Consider the following 24,968-nt stretch of genomic DNA (forward strand, 5'->3'; position numbering starts at 1 on the left):
AGGGAACAGTTAGAGCCAAGCATGTAGATGAGACACACATGGAGAGAGCTTAAAAAGAAAGAGAACTCAGAAAAATCTAACATTTAAGCAGCAAGTCTAAATATGAGGCCTGTCAAAGAGACAGAGGGAGAAGGAGAAATGGGAGGCCAGGGGGGGATGGGAATGTTGGGGACACAAGGAAAGAACACTTAGGATTAGGATGGAAAAAAACTAGCTAAGGCTTTATCTCTAAAAGATCATATGTTGAAAAGGAATCACTGAAGTGAAAAACACAAATTATACAAGTAGACAGTCTGGAATTCAGTTTAGTGAAGAATTGTTGTAAGAAGCCTAAAGGACCCACTAGGCTCCCGAGACTCTGAACTTTTATGAAATACTAACCAGTCCTCTCTCCCTTTCAAAGGTACCAGGTTCTTCGCTACAAGTGGTGTGAAGAGCCTCCATTGAGCCCTGACACATGTGCCGCCATTTTGGAAAAAGCTGGTCTTGATAACTGGGCTCTTGGGAAAACCAAAGTAATGTTTTCATGTAATTTTCAAGGAAAAAAAGTAATACTTATAGTGGATGTATGGAAAATTACATACTGCAATGATAGAAAATGTCATGGCTTTTCATGTTGTAGAATCTCTAGCTTGTAATAGGGAAAGAAAATTGATAAATTCATAAAGGTTTTTTTCTTCAGCAGGATTAAGTATTTTGCTCTCATACAGATTTCTTTTAATAAATTCAAGAAAAATATATCTTGAAGATTTATCCCCAAAAGGGTGGAACGTATGAGTCTAGAAAATTTTTTATTTTTTCTGTTTAATTACCACCAAATATAGTCAGAAAGCTGTTGAAAATCATAATTAATTCAGTAGGATTCTGTTTTTCTTTTTTTCCTAATTCTCAAATCTGTTTCTGTTGTAAACTTGAAATTTATCCGAAGTGAAATGTTATTACTAGACTCACTATAGGATTTGGATACTGGAATGTTTATGGATCAAATTTGGGAGCCTATGAGATATTAGCTTATTTAATCCCTTAAAGAATGAAGTACAAAATCATAATCCATTTTGAATATGGAAGTAAGATAGATGGGTTCTTGGAAAAAGGATGCATTTGCTTCTCAGATATCCTCAGAGTGTTACAAACAAGATAGAGATAAGGAGATAAACACCAGGTCCTGGGAGGACACTAAATGTGTCATTGGGGAGGATGGAGAAAGAGCCAAGCTAAGGCAGAGGTACTCAGATTAACTACTCAAGAGTAACCGCTATGATAGCCACACCATAGATGTGGACTGAAATTCCACATTTGCCAAGAAATTTGTATTAGCTGCAGGAGGTATGGGACAGGATTTTCATAATGTTCAGATGAAAAGTTAGGCCTGTTAGTTATCTATTTTATATATAGTAGTATCTGTTTGTCAATCCCAGTCTCCTAATTTATCCTCCCACTCATTTCCTCCTTGATTTTCATTAGTTTTCTACATCTATGACTCTATTTATGTTTTGTGAATAAGTTCATTTGTACTATATTTTTTAGATTCCACATATAAGCAATATCATATGATATTTGTCTTGTAGCTGATTCACTTTGGTACAGCAAGAACTAATACAACATTGTAAATCAACTATACTCCCATAAAAATTAATTTTAAAAAAGAGAAGTTAGTCTTGTAAGAATTTAGGGAATTTTTAAGTGTTTTATCTTATACTGAGTGTCCTCCATATTCAGTGAAGTGAAAGTTGCTCAGTCATGTCCAACTCTTTGCGACCCCATGGACTAAGCAGTCCAAGGAATTCTCCAGGCCAGCATACTGGAGTGGGTAGCCTTTTGCTTCTCCAGGGGATCTTCCCAACCCAGGATCGAACCCAGGTCTCCCGCATTGTGGGCGAATTCTTTACCAGCTGAGCCACAAGGGAAGCCCAAGAACATTGGAGTGGGTAGCCTATCCCTTCGCTCGCAGATCTTCCCAATACTGGAATCGAACCAGGGTCTCCTGCCTTGCAGGTGGATTCTTTACCAACTGAGCCATCAGGGAAGCCCATATTCCATATTCACTAGTCCATATTTATCTTAGTATTTAGTGAGGGGAATTTCTGAGCATTAAAAAGATATTTTTCAATCTGTATTTTTCTCACATCATTTTCTTTCAAATTCTCACAAAGATGAATTTTTCTGGCTGAAATCTCAAGATTTACGGTCTAAAACACATGCCTAACTTCAAATGGAGTTTTAACTTGTAAAAAGGCCTTTGCAGTTCCAGTTTTTCATGATATTTAAGTAGCATTTTAAAGCTATTTGTATTTTTCCACTTCACCTTTTCCAACTCATTAGGATGGATTCAATATAAGAACATTTCTAATGTTGTGCAAAAAAAAAAAAATGACCTTTTTAGATAGATTGAATTTTAAATGAATTGTCAACAGTAGAATGGACTAAATATATTAACGTCTAGAGTCTTGTAGAAATTAAAGCTAAATTCAGTCAAGACATGTAATGTTAAACTGTTGGCCCTTGGTGCCAAGCTTCAAAGTACTGGGAGAGTTCTATAGTCAGGGTCACCAGGTCTCATGACTCAGCTCTTAAATTTGAATTTAAGTGACTTTCTTAGTGGATTCAATCAACCCTCTTTGAGGTGATTTTCATTAGTACATTCAACCATTAAAAGAAAAAATATACCTTCCTGTTTCCTGGGGGTGGCTGAAAACTCTTAGCTGAGAATAACTCCAAGTCTTCAGGCTACCCTGTTGCTTCCATTCATTTTAATTTTAGAATCATTGAAAATCAGCCCTCCGGTCTTTATGGTGGCCACTGGGTCCAGCAAGAAAGTTGTTCATTCTCCATGGGGTCCTCTCTCTGCCTTATTCTCTCCACTGACAACTCTGTGAGCCCCTGAGGGCAGTGCCCCTGGTATCCTTGCAGAAAAGTATATAGCATTGGTCTCAATAAACAATTGGTGAATGAACTCCTATAATTGTCCTCTCTCTTACAAATAGGTTTGTAAGAATTTTTAAGTTTGGGAAATTTAATTGTTTCCTTTCAAAATAGCATAAAAATTAGCTTTGCCCAGAGTATCTATTGCTAAAACTTTGATGAAAGAGTTTGATATCTTCCACTCATACTGGGCCATCCAACAAAAGCTAGATACCTATTGCAAAGAAACAGTATGATTGTTAAACTATGTGACAGTGAAAGTGTTAGTCGTTCAGTTGTGTCAGACTCTTTGCAACCTCCATGGACTGTATTCCTTCTCAAAGAGGCACTGTCTTCAAACATAAAAATCTGTAAGATGATAGCAACATCCAGGCCAAAGAAGCAAAAGATAGTGATTTCCAAAGTCAAAAAAATATTTAGAACATTATCTGGTCTTTTGAGCACCAAATGACTGTTTCATATCTGCATGCCATAGTTTTATTTGCATTTTAATTCTTTTAAGGTGTTCCTTAAGTATTATCATGTGGAACAGCTAAATTTAATGCGAAAGGAAGCCATTGACAAGCTGATTTTGATTCAAGCCTGTGTCAGAGGATTCTTGGATTCAAGAAGATACCAAAAAATACAGGAGAAAAGGAAAGAGAGCGCTATAATAATACAGTCAGGTAACCATTCAGAGCATCTCACTGTGTAACAAAATATAATGCTATGTTTAGATGTAGGCATGAAATCAAATCTTACATACGAACCTCCAGTCTTATGTAGGTTTTGTGTTTAATTTCAAACTCTTGATACTTTCTCTGTATTAAATCTGAATGATTGTTTTAGAGATTGACACTTTTAATATCTGAATAAATATTTAGTTTTAAGCAAAATAATTTTTAAATTTGCTGTCACAATGAAACACAATTGACCTATTGTGCAAGATACTGAATTAATTGTACATTTCAAGAATCATATTATTATAACCCATTGGACAATATCATTTTCCCTATTTTATTCCAAAGGTTACACTTGCCATAATTTTTGACAACTTAATGAAATCTCATTTTGTTAAAGGGCATCCATTTCTTTCCATTAACCATAGGGAAAGAATATTTGTAGTCATATTTCACAAGTTTTTATTAAATGTATTAATAGAGTTTGGATTTCACTTTCTGTTTTTCTGTAAGAAGCAAAATTTAGAATCCAGCATGGCTTGATACAGTATCTAAGACTTTTAACTAAATATCCATAATAAAAATGTATTTTACTCTGTAATCCAATATACATACTATGCACAATGCACTCTGATAGTTTTCTATTCTGATTTATTCCATTTCATTTATAGATGCTAGATTTGGCCCACTAAATCAATTTTATGATCCACCATTTATTTGCAACCTACATTCTGAAGAACATTGCCATGGTGGGCAGAGCAGTTGACTAACATTCAAGAGATTCAAGGTCCACTTACAATCTGTCAATCTGTAAAAGCTCATCAACATCTTTTGGAATTTTAAGCCCTTAACTTCTCACTGGGTCATCAAAAGTGAAAACCCTGTAACTGAGATTTAATTCTTTATCCTCAACTCCAAACTTCATAAAACACTGAGAAAAGAGATTTTTCATAACTCACTTGAAAGTGAAACATGACCTAATATTCATAGTCCTTTATTCATCCCAGTTAGTAACAATTGTGTGTTTTTCTGGCAAAATAATCATGTGTTTGATTATGGAATGCTGAATTGCCATGGGGAATGTTACCAAATATATGTTAATTTGTCCTGAATTACTTTTGTAAAAAATTTTTTTAAACTTAAATCTGAATTTTGAAATATGTCTGGCTCCAAAGATAATTGGCCAAAAGGTAATAGGGGTTTTCTCCCATGAATAGTTTGAACATGGCAAAAATGAAAGGAATGTAAACATCAGCAGATTTTAAACAAATGAGTGAGTCCATTTTGTCTTTTTCATCAACTTAGATCATCTCTATCATTTTAGTTTCATATTAATACTCCCCTTAACATGAAAGGTACTTTAATTATTTTCTTGCTAAAGCTTGTCATCTGGAACAGTGTTGTTAATGAGTCCCATATTTTTTACAAACCTATTCTCTCTGTAGTCTTTAATTTCATTTTCCTCTTTGACATTGATGGTCAAAACTCATTTGTTTCTACTCATTGAAGTAATATTTATTATGTATTATAATTAACACTACTCTGGGCTTCATATGTTTCAGCTACAAGAGGCCATCTAACCAGGAAACAAAGGAAGGAAATTGTTAACACACAAAACACAGCAGTAAAAACTATTCAGGCTCAAGATCAGGAATTTGACTACAAGAAAATCTTTGAAGATAAAAGGTAAAATAATATTCATTCTTATACTGTCTTGACATTGTAGATTTTTCACACTGGAAAGTCATGAAATAAAGTCCACAGTCTTTCTCATACCCAACCAGGTTCCTAACAGTGAGGCATCAAATGTCAGTGGACACCCCGTGGCCACTTCTTTGTCCTTTATTCTGTTTGAGAGTTTGTTGGCATTTCATTCCAATGACCACACTTTCCTTCTTAAAAAAAAAATCTTATTTTCAAGTTAAGGGAAAATCATTCCAAGTATCCTTTGGAAAGGATATTAATAAAGGCACAGCTGTGAAATTTTGGCCAGCATATTACAAGATCATGAACTGTAGCAGGAACATTGCTTTTCCTTTAATTTTGTAAGATATTTTCTGTGATCCGTAGACATAGAGGTTATCAAAATACAACGTGCCAGCCTAATGAACATCCCCAATACTGGTCTCAAATCTAGATATAGTTTCTACACTATATAGTTTACACATTTCTCACTGTAGGTACTTTGGAAAAGGACATATCTCTTTATTTTTAATTGGGATATAGTTGCTTTACAATGTTGTATTCATTTCTGCTCTACAATGAAGTGAATCAGCTGTATGTGTACACATTTCTCCTCCTTCTTGGACCTTCTTCATGTCCCCTCCTTCATTCTACTCATCTAGGTCATAGACCACTGAACTGAGCTCCCTGTGCTATACAGCAGGTTCCCATTAGCTATTTATTTTTACACATGGCAGTCCAAATACATCAGTTCCATTCTCTTCATTCCATCCCCCTTCACCCCATGTCCTGTCCATTCTCTATGTCTGCATCTCTATTCCTGCCCTGCAAATAAGTTCATCTATACCATGTTTCTAGGTTTCATGTGTATGTATTAATATGTGATATTGGTTTTTCTCCTTGAAGTAATTAAATTCCTAGAGTTTTGATACCTCAGTAAGTGAAATTATGCTAGGTTATTTCTCACTCTTAAGTTGATGCTGGTTTTCTAATTATCTGAATAGCCATCACAGTTGCCCCTAGAGAGGACAATTTGGGGAAACCCGTGATTATTGTGACATGATAAGTTTTTAATTTTGAGTTTTTTTGTCTCTTTTGCTTTTCTCCCAATATAACATGTGCTATTGCTGAGCAAGGTAATAAACTCTAGTTTAGTATTGTATGTTCTGATGCAATATATTTTACACAGGGAATCTTTTGTGAAGAAACAGACAGAGAATTCAGTCTCTGCCAATGAAACTGTTGTTCCAGCTCCAAATATTAATAACAAAGGGAGTACATCTGTAGTGAAGACTTGTACTTTCAAAGCTGAGGGGGAAGCCACAAATGCTATGGAAAGTAATAACAAAGGATATGAGACTCAGAAAAAAATGAACAACATGTATGAGGAAGAGGCTAAGCAAGAACTATATCTGGTGCAGGACGCTTGGGCAGAAGTAAACACCAGTAACAAGTATATAAAAGACTTGGAAGAAAATAGTGAGATAAGGAAAATAGGAAAGGAGAACACAGTGGTCCAGAATTTTTATCAGAAGTACACAGAGGAAAGGAATTTTGAAGACTTGAAAGCAGCATGTCTAGAACAGAAGGCCCTATCAGAAAGGCCAAGTTACCCAGGACTTTGGTCAGCAGGCAAAGGGACTCCAGGTCCTAACAAGTCTTCTTGCAAAAAGACATTAGAACCTTGTCTCAGCCAGAGGTCGGTTTGTCAAAATGAAAATAGCAAGGACAAAGAAAAGAAGACATCCATGATCACCCAGAATGCACCTGTATGCAGCCGTCAGAGGAGCCATCTGAGCCACGGGGCGGTCCAGGAGAGGCAGGGGAAACCAGCCATGCAAGCCCAGGAAGAAGACAGAGCTGCGGTGTTCATTCAGAGCAAATACCGGGGCTACAAGAGGAGGCAGCAGTTACGGAAGGACAGGATGTCTTCTTTTAGAAATCAAAAGGTCATTGCAACACCGACAGAAGTAGCAAGAAATACTCACAATTTATATTCCTACTCCACAAAACTTGAGGACTCCTGTAACATTAGGATGAAGAGCGATAAAGACGCAAAAGCAATTTCAGAAAAAGAAGCGTGTGATTTGGCAATTTTTTCAAAACAGGTACGTAAATGAACAGATGTATTTACTAGTACAGATCTCTAGGAACTCCACAATAACTGAGTTAAACAAACAATTGGTAACTGTTTCATCTGTTTTTATGAGACTGCAAACCTTTTCAATAAAACATTTCAGAGGCTGTGCTATTCAAATAGCCATATATTTTAAAACAGTTTTCTATGATAAAAACAGTATAAAATATGATAGAAATCTAGTGTAGTAAGGAGACTAGTCATTGAGTGATACAGCCTATTAAATGCTGGCATTTGACAATGCAAATTTCCATGTTTCTGAGATCTCCCATTATAGCGTTAAAAAAAAGTTTTCAAAATCTTCTAAAGTCTATGCTTTCTCTACCCCATATTTTAAGAAGACATAATTATGCATCAGAATCAGGTGAGCAGCATTACTGAACACATGTGCAGTGAAGATGAACATCTGCATGATCCATCATAACAACAATGAGGAACCATAAAGAAAAATCACAAAGGAAAATTCCCTCTTGAAGAATATCTCATGCTGTTCATAGGTGTGTTTCAGCTGTCTGTAAAAGGGGCAACAGAACTTCTTCTGAGTGTACAGTAAGTCCCCCAGATACAAAGGAGTTCCGTCCCAAGTGTGTGTTCATAAGTCCAATTTGTTCCTAAGTTCAACAGAGTTAGCCTAAGTACCCAACTAATGCAATCAGCTATATATATTGTACTGTCACAGGTTTATAATACTTTTCACACAAATAATATATAAAAACAAAAAATAAAAACATTTTAAATCTTACAGTACAGTACCTTGAAAAGTCGAGTAGTACCACACAACAGCTGGCCTACAGGGGCTGGCATCAAGTGAACAGGCAATAAATAAAGATACTGCACTAGTGTACTCCACACACTGCTGTACAGTAAAGTACACAAAAGCACAGCTATTAGTAGAGGATGCACGCACGTGACAATGTATGCCAGACATGTGACCTTATGTGACTGGACATGTGAAAGCATGTTTGCATCTTTGAAAGTTCACAACTTGAAGGTTTGTATGTAGGGGACTTACTGTACATGGAACTCTGATAAATTAGTGCTACAGAGAGATCACAGGAACGGCCTTGTCCCTGCCCCCTTCAGGCTCTCTCTCTTTCTAGGTATATGACCTTGAGAAGATCCCTTTAGGTGTCAGCACCCTTATATTCTCCTGTGTAAAGTGAAGGAGTGTCACTAGATGACCTCTAAAATGCTTATTGTAAATGAGTATATACTACCAGGGTAGTCAATAGTGTATGAGATCATAGATGAAATAGCATAATGGGTTAGAAATATCATAATTGGTTATTACCTATTATTCCTGAGTCCCTAATCTCTACTTATTGTCTGATGGTGGCTGAACCCACAAGAAACACAGTAACTGCCCATGGACACCCCTAGACTGCTGTGGTTGTGGCCTGAACATCTCCAACCTCTAGCTATTCATAGACCAGTCATTGATAAATTCAGCCCCTTCCTGTCCTTTTCAGTTTAAACACATGGAAGTAATGAGTTTAATATACATGCAGTCTTTCCTTTCCTTGTGATTAACATGCTCACTCTAAAGACCAAAGCAGAGATTAGGACCCTGACCTGCTCTGGGACTGAGACATTCAGGAGATGTATAGTCGCTGGGCGTCTACCTAGAGCTACCTAATAACACCATGGGAATGGACTCAGTGCTCACGGGAGCAGTGGTAGAGACGGAAAAGTAGGAGCCCCACTTCAACCTAGCAGGTTGTGTTATCAGACAGGGTAGAGAGAGGGGCCCAGATGGAACGAGGAAGAAAGTAGCTCTATCATATGACATCCCTTATATGTGGAATCGAAAAATAGATGATGCAAATGAACTCACAAATCAGAAATAGACTCACAGACTTAGAGAACAAACTTATGATTGCTGGGGGAAGGATGAGCAGAAGGGATAATTAGGGAGTTTGGGATGGACACGTACACTCTGGTATATTTAAAATGAATAACCAACAAGGACCTACTGTGCAGCACAGGGAACTCTGCTCGATGTTATGTGGCAGCCTGGAGGGGAGGGCAGTTTGGGAGAGAATGGATACATGTACATGTATGGCTGAGTCCCTTCGCTGTTCACCTGAAACTGTCACAACATTGTTAATCGGCTATACCCCAATACAAAATAAAAAGTTTTTTAAAAATTAAAAAAATAAAGCCAAGTGAAGAAGCCTGAACAGGAAAGGAGGGAGTTAATACAGTCTAAGTCAGCAGATGGGTTCCTCGGGGTAAAAGAAAAGCCAGGGCAGCAGAACGGTTCAAGAGGGAAGACAGAGCTCCGGGACCCCAGGAAAGAGTTACCAGCAGAGAACGCTTCTGGAGGGTGGTGTGTTTGGCAGTTTGGATTGGAAAATGTGAGATGGTGCACAGAACAGGAGGTTTCGTCGAGTGAGCACTCTATCTGACCTGCTGCAGGGTCAGGGTGAGTCCTGGAGAGGAAGGACTTGAGACCCCCACAGGGAGCCGATCAGAAATTGATCAGACCCCCAGGGTGTCTGTGGAAATGGCTGAAGTCCTTTCTTTGATTTAATTGGACACCTGACCTTCTTTTTAGGTCTCAAAGCTATCTGAAGACTATTTCATTCTGCAGAAAAAACTGAATGAAATGATCTTGTCCCAGCAACTGAAGCCTCTTTATTTTGGAGTCTATCCTCATAAGCCAATTACTAGACGAGTTTCTTCTCATCAGTGCATCTCAGGTAAAAATGGGTAGGCTTGGAACTTCCAGAAGGGACAAGCAAAGCCAGATACTTGATTTGTTTGTTAGTTGCCTACCTTTATTCTGTGGAAGATTTGAAGTGACTGTGTTCTATCTTTGCAGGAACTTTCATTTCTAGTTCATTTTTTTATGTTGATACACACTTTTCCAGAATATTCCACATATCTCCTACCTTGTCTGATTTCATTCTTTTTTTTTTTTCTTTTTCCCCCCTTTATATACACTCTAACTAGAACTTGGCTTAGGACACCAGAAGGAAATAGAAAGGGATGAAGTTGAGGGTAGGAGGCAGAGAGCAAGGTACAATTTTGATAAGAGGGAACAAACAAGTGAAATATATCTATTTCTTCTGTTGAAATCTGTACATTAAGTAGAAGATACGAATCTAGAAGGTTCAGGTTCACAGACCTAGATGCACTATTAAATTTTCTTCTTATCAACCTACACCACACTCTGCCCCCATTCACTAAAACAGTAAATAATGTCCAAATGAAAACTGAGGAACTAAGTATGAACTAAGTATGAAGTTGAAAAATAAAATAGTCAACCAACTGCTTGTTTTATATCTTTGTTTTGCTAAAATTGTTATACATTGAATTTGATAGGACTTAACTGCATCTGCATTTTCCTTGAGAGAACTATGTACGGGATTTATATAACTGGAGAGTGGCCATTTGATCATAGAGTCTATACTGTTGAATTCAGAAGTGTACAATGACATCGCATTATTTCTTTGAATAGTGTGCAGAGTTGCTCCTTTTTTGGGGGGAGATGTTTTTCTTCTTAATTATGGTGCACCTGGCAATTTGTGTTGACCATTGTGAAGAGAAGTAAAAGATTAATTATAGGAAAAATATACCCTGGTAACACAAAATCATACTTTCTTCCTCTCTTTTCACAAAGAGGCTATGACTGTCCAACAGGCTATAATTTTTTAATGGGTTGCAAGGTTAACAAATAAGGACACTACCGTAATCCCCATGCTTTATTTACACAATACCATCAGTAAATTCAGCTCTGCATCATGGCAGCCCCTTGCCATTCCTACATACAGTAGATAGAATGAAGATGCTTTTGTGTTGCTTCTGTTTATTTCTAAGTTTTTGTGGCATCTAGATTCATGTAGTAGTCCTAATATTATGGCGTTATGATGCAGATTTTGTATTTTTTTAGGTATGCCTAGCATTTTAAATGCTGGCCTTAGAAATGCATTTTGCAAACTGTCCAAGAATAAATCTTTACATGTATCTGTAAATATATTTACATTCATGTGAAGGCCAAGTAGCTCAAATAATGTTGGTTCATATATTTTATAGGAATATTTTAAATTAAGAGTAGAAAGTAGAGATCAGAAGTTATACTGCTTCACACCCAACATAATCCAGTGAGCACTTTGTCTTCCTAAACTTACTTGCTACTACTCTGCCTTCATAGAAATAATACTAGAACTTCACTGGTGGTTCAGAGACTAAGACTTTGCCTTGCAATCCAAGGGGTGTTAGTTTGATCCCTGGTTGAGGAGCTAAGATCCTACATGCCTTGCAGCTGAAAAACCAAAACGTAAAACAAAAGCAATATTGAAACAAATTCAAAAAGGACTTTAAAAATAGTCCACATAAAAGAATATTTAAAAAAAGGAAGTAATACTAATTCCCCCCAAATCTTTCCTAACAACAACCTTCAGTATCCAAAAACAAATGATTTTATTTACAACCTTACAATTCAATGAGTATCATTTATGTTTATCATTTTAATTATATTAAATGCTAACATAAAAGATCAATTTGGCTTACATAGGTTTACACTGAATTATTGATTTTTGGTGAGTTAATGGATTTAATTCTGACAAAACAGTTGACTTAGAAGCCTTAAATGGAAACAGCTAAATTTTTTACACCCAAATTATGTCTTCTCATTCTATAATTTTTATCTGTTCTAAACTACAGAAGACACGGAGCTTCCATGGAAGCAGCAAGCAATGAACAGTGTATTTCTCTCTAACTTCCTGTTAAATTTCATATTAAAAAAATGCATGAAAAAAAAAGACTAAGCATGTCTGCAGCACTGAAAACAGTTTTTTCTTTACATATTTTGACACCATATTACTTAGCCTCAGGAGATCAATTCAAAGGGAAATTACATAGCATATTTGATAAAATAATATAGTCAGCAAAGTAAATTCACATAGTTTATTTATAATTTCATACCACATAGAGAAAATACCTTCTTAGATATCTAGTATATTTTAAAATTTTTCTTATAACTAGACATACTGGGCTAGTATGTAAACTCCCGAATATCAGAATTGAACCAAATTACATTTTCTGATAGTGCTTAAATTTTTCAGATTTGAGGAGAATAGATAGAAGTCTTACCTTATACAGAATACCCCAGTATTAACCAGACATATTAATGATTTAAATGTGAGAAATAAATTAAGAGAAACCAAATAATATGAACTCACTATTTCACAGTCTCTGCTTAGGAGCCAACAAAGCAGCAGAAGAAGTAATAAAAGGAATTACAGAGAAAAATAGTGGTCGATTTAGACTGTGCAAATGTTAAAACCTTCTAGAGATTAGAAAGCATCGTTTCAAGTTAAAGAGCTACAGACAATCTGGATAAAATGTTTAGAACAAATGGAAAAATGATTGCCATATGTAATGTAGAATGACCTCATAAATTGTTAAGAAAAACACTAACTCAATGGAAAAATGGGCACAAGACGTTGATATATTTATAGAAGAACAAATGCAAATGGAAAGCAATCATATATAGAATCATTCTAGAAATTAAAAATATAAATTAAAACAAGTTACTGTTTTTTACTCATCACGATGGCAGAGATGAAAAAATATATGACAGTGATGAGAATGGGCTAGTTTAATTATCCTCAAACACTAATGGTGAGACTAAAGACTCAACATTTCAGAAAGCTATTTAGCAATATGTAAAGAAAAGCTTTGAAATAGTTTCTATCATTCTCCCAGTAAACCCACTTATAAGAACGTAGCCTAAGGAGCTAATCAGAGCTGAAAGAGAAAAATTATGTACATGGCCAAAAATAAAATTAGGCAATAAGAAAATGATTAATAAGTAATGACACATTCATATATGGAATATAAGCAGCCCTTAAAAATCATTTTTCAAAGAACCTTAGCAAACTGCTAGCTAATCTAGCTATGGGATACAAGACTGCAGAATTGGAATGAGAATCCTGTAAATAAGTCACTTAATCTTCCTCTGTGTCAGGTGGTTCACTAGCAAGAGCATCCAATACAGAGCTCTAGAGCAGGGGTTCCCAGTTTCCAGAATCTAATGCCTGATGATCTGAGGTGGAGTTGATGTAAATTAATAATAGAAATAAAATGCACAATAAATGTAATGCACTTGAATCGTCCCAAAACCATTCATCTCTCCCCACCATCCATGGAAAAATCGTCTTCCATGAAACTGGTCCCTGCTGCCCAAAAGGTTGGGGACCCCTGCAAGAAACCAGGAGACTGATGGAGGGGGCACCAAGTGCTTGCTCCGCTAGGGTGGATGCTCTCCATCCTTCCCTACTTTGGACCTTCAGAGTCCATTCTGTATATAGTGAAGAATCTGAGTAACATTCCTGCAGCCTGCACAGAGCTTCCCCCCCACGTGGGAGAACACTAGAATGCCATCTTCAGATGGGTCATCTTTGCTGCCAGACTGTCTTGTGTCACCAAAAGCTTGCTTGCCATCTCCGATGGTCATGCCTGTAACCAGACATGCCCTCAGAAAGAATAATGGGATTTTAAAATTATTGGTGTGTTTCACCTTACCTTGAGAGGAATCACCTATCCTATTGTTACAAAGTGTGAGCAGGCCGGGGAGGTGGGGAAAACCAGAAAGGCTAAATGTTGCTTGTTTAAAACCAGATAGTATTCTTCTATTCTGTGTTTTTTAAAAAGACCAATTGGAGAAAATGACTAACAGTCAATAATTTTCTAAAATTTGGCTCTTAGGAAAAAAAAATTAATGTAGGTTTTCACCTCAGGCTATATACTTAAATATTTTTTCAGGTAGATTAAGACCAATATGATCTTGAAAAAAAAGCAGGAGGTTATTGGGGGTCTTTTAAATGCCACCCCTGAGTTTTCCTTATTCTTCAGCCAGGTAAGCATGTATTTTTGTTGTGTGACTATCTCCTTAGCCCCATGGAGGGTCATACGCAGGACGCGTGCTCACGGCTCAGCGTGAGACTCAGCACGGGCAGCACTCTTCAGCCACCGTCAGCATCATTGTGTGTGTTCCCCCTGTGTTTCTGGTGGGGTCCACTCCTGTATGTATGCAGGATAGCTGGGAGTGAGGGAGAACCTAACTCCATGGACCAGAACGAAACTAACGAGCCTCTGAGGATTCTAACCCATGACCTCTGCCCAGCAGAGAAGATGGGAGTAAATGACAGATAGGTAGTGAGCACTTCCAAGAGACAGATGGTGGTCCAGAGGGGACATCTGTGGGCCTCACCACACAAGCAAAGCTGCTTCATTCTCCTCTGTTTCTCCTGTGACCTTAGTTTAGAAGAGAATGTGAGGGGCAGGCTGGGAGCAGCCTCTTCCCCAAACCTAAGACTGTAACTGAAAAGCTAAATGCTCACTTTTTGAGGTCCTGATGCAGAGTTCTCAAATCTGAGGGGACAAAGAGCTCGAAGCCCATGAGCTGTAGGAGGACAGATCCGACTCGGCTCTAGGGCATCGGTGGTCAGTTGATGGAAAAAAAAAAAAAGAGTCAAAGGAGGACTTCTCTGGCAGTCCAGTGGTTAAGGCTTTGCCTCCCCATGCAGGGGGTGCAAATTCGATCCCTGGTCGGGGTGTTAAGATCTCATATGCCTTGTGGCCAAAAAAAAAGCAAACAGAAAGCAGAAGCAATATTGTAACAAATTCAGAAGACTTTTTAAAGGGTCCACATCAAAGGGGATTAAGGAAAAAGAAAAGGAAGAGCCAAAGTAATTGTTGAGCAGATTCAAATGGGGGTGGGGCTGGCAGCTGCCTTCTCCCTGAGGAGGTCACAGGGAGCCTGGCAACAGATCCACTGAACACTAGGGCTCACCTGAAGTGCTCTGGATACTTTGAGCAGAGGCACCGGCCCTTGTAACAGATCACCTCAGGAAAACTCCAAAGGAAGAAGGAAGGAAAACAAGTGGTTGGGTCTAGAATGATCATGAGAAGTGAAAACATCTCTGGGAACTCAGAGCATGAGGCAGTGCAAGGCAGAGAGGAGCACAGAGGGACTGAACCGTCCACACAAGCTCAGAATCTGCACCCAGTTCTCTCCAAGGGCACCTAGCCTGGCTGAAGGGCAGACAAGGTGAAAGGCAGAGAAAGCAGCTTCCCAAAGGCAGGTTGCAACCCAAACTATGGTGAATCCTGCCTTTAACACATAGCCATGAGCATTCCTCCCTTCTAAGATCTCCTCTGGGTCCTTATATTGCTTCAAGTTCACAGACCGTCCATTTGTAAATAGAAATTTACCAAAACTGAAAAGCAGATTTCTTAAGGAAGAAACAGTAACATCAATGCATTTCTGTGCTGCTAATATCTGATTTAGACATGTGATACTTTGGCAAATTATATTCTTCATGTTTACTTAAGTAAAATAGTATAATTATCATGAAATGAGAATAATGCTGAAATTTAATTTTCTAGAGCAAATATTGGCAATGAGTTTTAAGTCTGTTTTCTGTCTTCTGAATGCAAAATGTTGAGATTTGTCCTTTCATTATTTTTTAAATGTGCATTCCTGACAGACTCAAACACTTAATGAAATTATTAGCAGAACTGCAATATAAATAAGTGTTTTACCTTCTGGCTATTTAATATAGCAACAACCTTTAAGAGCTAATATGTATCATGCATGTCACACAAAATGGTCACAAACCTAATTGTGCTACTGCCAACATTGATGTGTTGCTGGTAATTTGTGGTTATAAATGTTTATGTCACTTTTATAATTAAGGAGTTAGGATGACGTTGGCAGGCAATGTTTGTATGCCCCCAAAGGAACAAAAATTTAGAGGGCAAAATAAACTTGTGTCTTCTGAAATATTTGTATGCTGATAACCTCACGGGCAATTTGTTCTTCAAAAATACAAAATATTCTGGGGAGGTTTAATCTGAATGATCAGGCTCTCTTGAGTACATTCCTCAATAATTTTCACCTACTAGATGCCCACATTATATGGTCGTATCTGAAGGGAAGACACCTCTTAAGATTATTCAGCACAAGATTCACATTATCCTGGTGAAGAAAAAAGTTAGTTCTGCAAGATATAAGAATTAATCAGAAATTATGAAAATTCAACACCTTTTGAGATTATATCTGTAATGTGCACATTCCCTCATACATGTTTATAATTTTATGTAACTGTGAGCATCCCATACATTCCAGGATTCTTTTGAATTCATTGCTTTTAAAATTTTCTCTCTGGTGTCTTAAATGTGATCTCATGTACCAAGATCTCATTTTCTTTTCTTTTATTCCAAAAATAACAGTAATGAATGATTGCTCTGCTTTTCTCTGGGCCACGTTGTTCCATGCCTTACACCACGATGACATACTCTCAACTAGCTGATCTTTGTCATCTAGCAGTTTCCCATACATTTAAAAATGAATGAAGTGGATAACATTAGGATGTGAATGCTCTTGTGATAAGTTTGTTCACACAGTGGTCTGGGGCTGGAGCTAGGAAGTTAGCCATCTGTGAGTCTTCATCCTGGTTAGAGTTGTTTTATGCTGGCAGTCATGGCTGCTTACACATATAAGTATGAGATATTCTTTGATTTGATTAGATTTGACTTGATTTGATTAGAAAGATTTGGGACAATTTGGTTTCTCTGTGTATTTCTACCTCTGAGGATTAGGAATTATTGTTGCCCCCATTATTATATGCAGTAATGATCTAGTGATGCCCTTAGAGTCCCACTAGAAAATGTGTGCTCAGATATCTGTTGAATATAGGCCATTCCCCACTAAGCACCTGCACCCCACTCCTTGCCCAACTTTGAAATATTTTTCATGCAGACGTTCCTGCACAGATATGCTCAGGGATGGGGATCAAGAATCATGAAAAATAGACAGAAATTCTTTGTAAGAGGCCTATTGTTAGTTACTCAGTCATGTCCGACTCTTTGCAACCTCATGGACTGTAGCCCGCCAGGCTCCTCTGTCCATGGGATTCTCCAGGCGAGAATACTGGAGTGGGTAGCCATTCTCTTCTACAGGGGATCTTCTCGACCCAGGGATCAAACCCAGTTCTTCCACATTACAGGCAGATTCATTACCGTCTGAGCCACCAGGGAAGCCCGAAGAGGCCAATTAGCTCTGTGCATAAAAAGGCATTTGTAAGGAGCACTGACAGCCAAGTGTGAAGACCTTCAAGAGCTCTGATGATGTTGCTACAGATTTGAAAACTTGGCTCTGTGAAAGAAAGAGCAAGGAAAGGAGGACAAACTTAATTCTTTCTTTGCCAGCAGTTTTAAAGTCCAATCTGAACATCCTAATAGTTTGAGATTCTAAATATTGGTGAAAGGCTAGATTAGACTTTTAGAAAAGAGGCCCACCTGCAGACGAATAGTCCCTTGGTTTGGGCCATAATATGAGGTGGTGCTTTAGAATGAGGATCATGCAGTGTGTGGATGGATGGATGGATAGAAGAATGGATGGATGGGTAGATGAATGGATGGATAGATGGGTCACTGTATAAGGCCAGCGACAGGGGATTCTATGAGCATTATCCTCCTTTTCAAAGATTTTGTGTCAGTTTTTCTCCTTGCCCGCCCCACTCATCCTCTGAGCTGCTGTTCCATGTTACCAAACTGTGCAATTCTTTTCTTCCTCTTCCCCTCTCCCCCTTACTTCTCAAAGTCCTAGACCATCAGACAATTGAAAGGAAGCATGTGGTAAGGATTATGGTTGGTGGGGGCAACAAAGGAATTTCCTCTTTCTTCCAGTTTTAGCCCCAGTTGTATGTATATAATTTGTTCTTTAACTCTAAAGGAAAACATTGCTTAATAATACCTTTGGTAATGGAGTCCTTATTTCTTTTCTTGTAGGTATCTCAAAAGGAGAGGAGCCAAAAATATTGAGACCCCCAAGGCGGCCCCGAAAACCCAAGACACTAAATAACTCTGAAGACTCCACATACTATTCTCTGCTTCATGTAAGTGTGTGTGTTAGGTGCTTAGTCATGTCCATCTCATTGCAACCTCATGGACTGTAGCCCACCAGGCTCCTCTGTCCTTGCAATTCTCCAGGCGAGAAAACTGAAGTGGGTAGCCATTCCCTTCTCCAGAGCACCTTCCCCATCCAGAGACTGAACCTGCCTCTCCTGCATTACAGGCAGATTCTTTACCTTCTGAGCCACCAGAGGCGCGATCTTATTATCAAATGGGAGCTATGGTGTCTCCTCTAATGGCCAGTAAGGAAACTGACCACACAGTCCTGTCAAAAGGGAGGGCTCTTTGAAGGAGACACGCGTTGGTTTCTCCTTCCTGGCCCCTCCCCTCGCTGACGACCTGGACACTTGCCTGTCCTCCAGCCTCTCTTCCCCAGGGTCCACCCCTCCCTCACAGGCCTGTGGCCTCCCAGGAGTTTTCTCTGCTAGTCCTTGAATCTGAACCAATATGCAAATATCAACTCAGAAAGAGAATAGCATCACAGCAGGAGCTCTCCAGAGAGGGACCTTAGTGCGAGAGGGTGAGTCCCCAAGGAAGAGAGGGGGAGAAGGAGATACTTACCTACTTACCGAGGACTTTTAAATTCAAGGTCCAGAGTGAGATGTGCTCACACGCATTGTGCGGTCGAATTCTAGAAAGAGCCTCGAGGGTGGCATCCCCATCTCCCCGATTGGGATTCTGAGACGTGGATGAGGCACTTCTGAGCCATGAGCGCTGTTCACTGTACTCAGGGCTTCTGATTCCACATCTCCTGTTGAGTCATAGTGAGCGGCCTGGGAGCTCTTGGCATCACCCCCGCCAGCCTGTCTTTGCTCTCAGGTTCCTGTTCTTCCGTGAATCCACCTGGTTACCTACCCTAGGAAGCTGGGAGGCAGCCTGAGTCTTGCCTGCTGTCTCAAAGCCGATATCAGATCAGTCACTCGAAAGCGTGTCTTCTCCCCAGCCAGCAAAGGCTGGCTCTGATTCATCTTTCTCCTCCGGCTACCCCGGCAGCTACCCTATTCCACACTATCTCATTCCTCACCTGGATAGTTCAGGCCCCACCAAATTGCTTCTGATCTCAGCCTCTGTAGTCTGTCTTGCCCTGCATAGCGCCTTTTAATAGCTTGGCCACTCCTCTTGCATCAAATCCAGATGCCTGCCTTGTTGGACCCAGGACAACTCTTCCTCCCAGCCCCACTGACCAGAGTTACCTACTGGCATCTCTGCCAGTGCACAGCCTTCCGTGCCCATGAATCTTCTGCTCCTGCTGGTCCTTCTATTTGGAGTACTTATTCCCTTCCCCCTAAATGGTTGAGAGAGCAACAATTCTCCGTGTCCCAAAGAACCCAGCGTAGGTTTCCCCTGAGTTGGAATTGTCTCCTATCTCCCCAGCATCAATGAAGCTTGACTTCCAGATCAGCCCTCTCCTAGTCCTCTTCCTTCTCTCTAGTGGTCTTTCTCCAGTTTCTCTGGAAGGGTCCTATTCCCCTTGGTGTTGCCTAGGATTCAATCTTAGTTCTCTTCTCATCCCATTACCTTCAGACACTCTTGTCAGCTGCCATGACCTCAGTTTCTACCAATTCCTGAATCCTGGTCTCTGGCTCAGACCTCCCTCTCTCCAAACTCAAATATCAAAATGCCTAGTGTTCATTTTACATATTCTATGTGATGGACAAAGATACCCATACGTGTGTGTGTGTGTGTGTGTGTACATACACACACAATACATACTATGGATACATATATACACACACACAGAGACCTATATACTATAGGTACATACACACACACATATGCAGGCACAAAGTTTCATTGAGATGTAAGTCACATGCCATACAATTCACCCATCTAAGGTACACAATTAAATGGTTTTCAGCATAAATAGAGCTGTACAACCATCACTACAGTTTTACTATATTTTTTCATTTGTTTTCAAAATACAACTTTTAATTGAAATATAGTTGATCTACAATGTTGTAAATCAGTATATATATTAAATATATATAGCTGACTCACAAATGAGTCCCAATTTCCAAGAAGCTTATTTTGTCATCATACTGTTATTTTTTTAAATGAATATAAAGTGTTTTCATACATCTTAAATTATCAGTGACTGGAATCTGTTTTATAGCCCTGACTCTTGAAATCTGTGGCTGAAGTGAAACATAAAACATAGAAAACTAGTATATTATTATAAATAAAAACACACCATGGACTCATATTTATCTGGCCCTTCCCTGGATTTGGGGAGGTTACACATTAAGTGAAATTTAAGCTGTGATGGAGCCGCATCCCCTTTAAACATCAAAATACATTCTATCCTTTTAAATGGTTTTCATGAACATCATTCTAAAATATGCTGCATATTTTAAGCCTTCTCTTCATGACCCAGACCACTGTAGTCAGCAAAAATGTCTGTACTTTATTCACATCTGTGCTTATCAGAGAAGCTCCCTGACAGTCGTATCTAAAGCAGCACCTGCTTCTGTATTTGCCTGGCCCAGCTTCATATTTCTTCATAGCAGGTATAAATATGTATCTGTGTGTGTCCTGTCTGACTCTTCCCTGTGGACTAGAAGCTCCAGGAAGATAGAGACTTTGCTCCTTCTTATAGCCCTATTGTTGCTCATCAAGAGCCTATTTGCTAAAAAAAACACAGGACATATTTAGACAAGATTCTCGGCGCTGCCAGACTGTGGACATGACACCCCTCGTGCTTGCCTGACATGAGCAGCTGTGCTGACAGGTGTCTCGCCTATTAATACAGCTTTTGTTTCTCCTTGGACATTACCACTGACTGGTCATTCCAGCTGCCTTCATACCAATACCAGCTCTCTTCTATGATGGGATTCTCTGAACCTCCTACATCTGGGGGATATTGCTGTTGTCCTGTCCAAAATAAGAGTAAGCTGAGGCTTGAGAATTGTGGCTTGGAGGAGAGAAAGTTAGCTGAATACTTCGCTCTGTTGTCATGGGGTGTGGTGTCTGCTCTAACGTCCAGAAACTGTGTGGCCATCAGCAAAATGACTCAGGGCCAACAGCTTCCTCAAAAAGTGAGCGATGGACACAGTCCCATCACAAGCCCCTTCTGGTCCCATTATTTTTCTGGAGTCTTCCCTGAACCACAGCAGCAGGTGGTTTGACCAGCTCCCAGGTCCCTTTTTTTAATGTCTGCATTTTGGCTACTGTCTTAATCCTTGTGAAGACCTCTGAATACATAATGCATTCATGTATTTCCAAAAGGAAAGGAAGAGTATGTCCATCATGTTGTAATGGAGGTGAATTTTCAAGTTTTACCATAAAGTGAATTTCTTTATGTCATATGGGAAGGAGAAGGAGTAAGATGCAGTGACCAAGGAAGGGTTTCTTCAGAGTCCGCTGAACTCAGACCTCTGTTCTTTCAAAGGCTTCCTCAGAATACATCCTCACCAGATCTCATTCTTAAGTCATCTCTGTTTCCTTGTTTTTCTTCTTTACTCTGGTTTGGCAAGAACCTGCCAAAGGACATTTGGTTCTTTATTTGCATTTTAAATTTCAGGTTTGCAATTTGTCATATCAAAACTTTAATTGAGGACTTCCCCATGGTCCAGTAGTTAACACACCATACTTCTAATGCAGGGAGCATAGGTTCAATCTGTGGTCAGGGAACTAAGATTCTGCGGGTCATGCAGTGTGGCCAAAATATAAATAATAAATATTAAAATATAATTTAAAAAGCCTAATTCAAGACATCGTTGGTCTTAGCAATTCAAACATACCTCATTTTATTGTGCTTCACAGGTACTGTTTTTTTTTTACAAGTTGAAGTTTTGTGGAAACCATTCAGAAAGTCTATTGGCACCATTTCCCCAACACAGTTTGCTCACTTCCTGTCTCTGTGTCCCATTTTGGTAATTTTTGAAATATTTCAGACCCTCTGCCAGCATTTTAATGGCATTTTTAGCAATAAAGTATGTTTAAATTTTTTAATTAAGGTATGCATTTTTTAGGCATAATGCTATTGCACACTTTATAATAGACTATAGTGTAGTATAAACTGGGCTTCCCTGGTGGTGCTAGTGGTAAAGAATCCTCCTGCCAATGCAAGAGAGATGCAGATTTGATCCCTGGGTCAAGATCCCTTGGAATGGGGGATGGCAACCCACTCCAGTATCTCACCTGGAGAATCCCCGTGGACAGAGGAGCCTGGAAGACTACAGTTCATAGGGTCGCACAGAGTCGGGCACGACTGAAGTGACTTAGCACTCATGCACATAGCGTAAACTGGCCATACCACACAGCATGTGGGATCTTAGTTCCCCAACCAGGGATCCAACACATCTCTTGCATTGAAAGTGCAGAATCTTAACCACTGGACTGCCAGGGAAGTCCCCTGTAAATGTAACTTTTATGCACCAGGAAACCAAAAAAAAAATTGTGTGACATGCTTTATTATGATACTCGCTTTATTGCAGTAACCTGGAACCAAACCTGCAATATCTCTGAGATGAGTATGTAAGTGCCCCTAATATAAAGCCCCCAGTGATAAAATGCATATTAAATCCTCTTCTAGGTCGTACAGTATCCTTCTTCATGATGAAGAATGCCATCACATACATCCCTAACTTTAGCGCTAGAGCCTAGGAAACTAAGAGACAATTAAATGTAAACCTCTGTCTTAAAGTTCATATTTCTCTCTCTTTGTTCCTTATTTACAACTCCTATTTTATTCCTTTGACTACATAATTGCTTCTATTATAAGCCATTTTAAATAATTTTGGGAAAAATGTACCACTGAATTACATTTCATAAGAGTATTCTAGCACAGACGAGAGCGAAAAAACGTGCAGACAATATTTCTTCCTTTAAGAATTCAGTAACTGAGAACCAACTTGTACATAGCATCTCCCAGACAGAAATACTGATCCAGAAGAAAAAGGGGTCCTTGCCAGGGCAGAGCAGTATTTGATTCTTCGCTGTAGAAAGAGGATCTCTGTTACTCAGCATCATTCAGCATCTCTTCAGATTATAGAAAATTGTTATCCAGGACAAGAGAGACATTTTTTCAGATAACGGATCAAGGAGGCAGAACCTCTCAGTTTAAAACAGGAACAACCACAGCAAACACTACCCTGGTCCCAGGGGATCATTAGCTGAACTGCTGGGGGCCATTGTACCTTTGCTGGTATGTCCTCCTAGCCTAGGGCTCTTGGTCAGAAATGTGAAGTTAACAGGAAGTGTTAAGGAGGACAGGAATGTCATTGGTGTCCTGACCCTTACATTGTTATTTCCAGAATGATCCACTCCCAGACTTGATGCAGGTAAACAATCACTTCTACCTCAGCCACTGGTTACAATACCAACGAATAAGAAGAAAGCAAACTATGAAATATTTGACTCATTAACGTTTTAGGGTATTAAAATGACAAGCGATGAGAAAAAAGTGATTCAGATAATGATAACTTGGGAAAACCCTTTATATTGACAAACCATTATTATTAATAATGTCATTTTTATTATCTTGCATTTTTATGGTGTCAATCAACTTGATCCTTGCATTAGTGTTTCCACAATTACAATATCTTCAGCTTGTTTGCAGTATTTGTTTCCTTAGCCTTAAAGACATATATATTCTTTTCAACATGTAAATATGAAAGTTCAAATATATTGAGCTAGAACCCAGTGAAATATAATTTTATATGTTAATACTATAATAATATATCCATTAATTATATTAAGATCATAATATTATATACATTCTTTTTAATTATTCTATTTCCTTTAGAAATCAACCCAAGAAGAAAAACGAAGACCAAGGAAAGATAGGTAATTATTATTTTTAAATTTTAATAACTCATCAAACCAAAATATAAATCTATATGTTCAAATTATGTTTAAAGGCCACCTGTTTTATATGCATAGATTTGGAAAGTGGTGTGCTGTAAATAAATTTTTAAATATGGAGTTTATATGTAATCCATTAGGTCTTGCCTATTGGAAATATATATTGAGCTAAACCCAGAGCAGTAGGTGGCTCAGTGGTAAAGAATCCACCTGCTAATGCAGGAGGCACAGATTTGATCCCCGGGTTGGGGAAGACCCCCCTGGAGAAGGGAATGGCAACCCACTTCAGTATTCTTGCCTGGGAAATCCCATGGACAGAGGAGCCTAGCAGACTACAGTCCATGGGGTCACAAAGAATCAGACACAACTTAGGGACTGAGCACAAGTAGAAACGCAGTGCATGGTATATATACTGAGAATTCAGTTTTGAATAAATTGTACCATCCAATACAGAATTGTCCTTTCTTGTCCCATTAATATGGTTTTCATTGAGCTATTTGAACATGCTCATGTTCATGAACATCCTGTCTGCAAACTCCTTTGTACTTCTTTGTTCTTCAACACGAGCTAAATCTTACATTTTTATTAATATAATGGCTATGGATTTGTCAGGAAGATGAGGGTTCTGACACCTGCGTGTGTGGCCCACTTCAATTCAAACTATTTGCCTTTCCCCGTAACATTTCAGTCCACGCTTTTAATATCATCCCACTATTTCAATCAACTTATTTCCAGACAGTGCTCAAAACAATTGAGAGTTCTTCTGAGAAGCATGAGCAGACACAGAGTTCCCTATTTATGAATTGGTGGCATTCTGAAAATGTGTTTACAAATTG

The 24,968-nt window shown here is 38.7% G+C and overlaps 1 protein-coding gene across 1 annotated transcript in view; it reads left to right on the forward strand.

The window, feature by feature from the left end:
• MYO3A (myosin IIIA) overlaps positions 1-24,968 on the forward strand; it is a 171,400-nt gene that overhangs the window by 139,419 nt on the left and 7,013 nt on the right. The window contains exons 27-33 of the mRNA XM_081552969.1: positions 404-515; positions 3,425-3,587; positions 5,144-5,267; positions 6,454-7,372; positions 9,959-10,103; positions 18,205-18,311; positions 24,074-24,114. Of these exons, the coding sequence (XP_081409095.1) occupies positions 404-515; positions 3,425-3,587; positions 5,144-5,267; positions 6,454-7,372; positions 9,959-10,103; positions 18,205-18,311; positions 24,074-24,114 (1,611 nt within the window). The remainder of the gene's footprint in view (positions 1-403; positions 516-3,424; positions 3,588-5,143; positions 5,268-6,453; positions 7,373-9,958; positions 10,104-18,204; positions 18,312-24,073; positions 24,115-24,968) is intronic.

Source organism: Giraffa tippelskirchi, chromosome 13 (assembly GCF_054371585.1).
Source record: "Giraffa tippelskirchi isolate mGirTip1 chromosome 13, T2T-mGirTip1v1.2.pri, whole genome shotgun sequence".
In the NCBI taxonomy this organism is placed as follows: domain Eukaryota; kingdom Metazoa; phylum Chordata; class Mammalia; order Artiodactyla; family Giraffidae; genus Giraffa; species Giraffa tippelskirchi.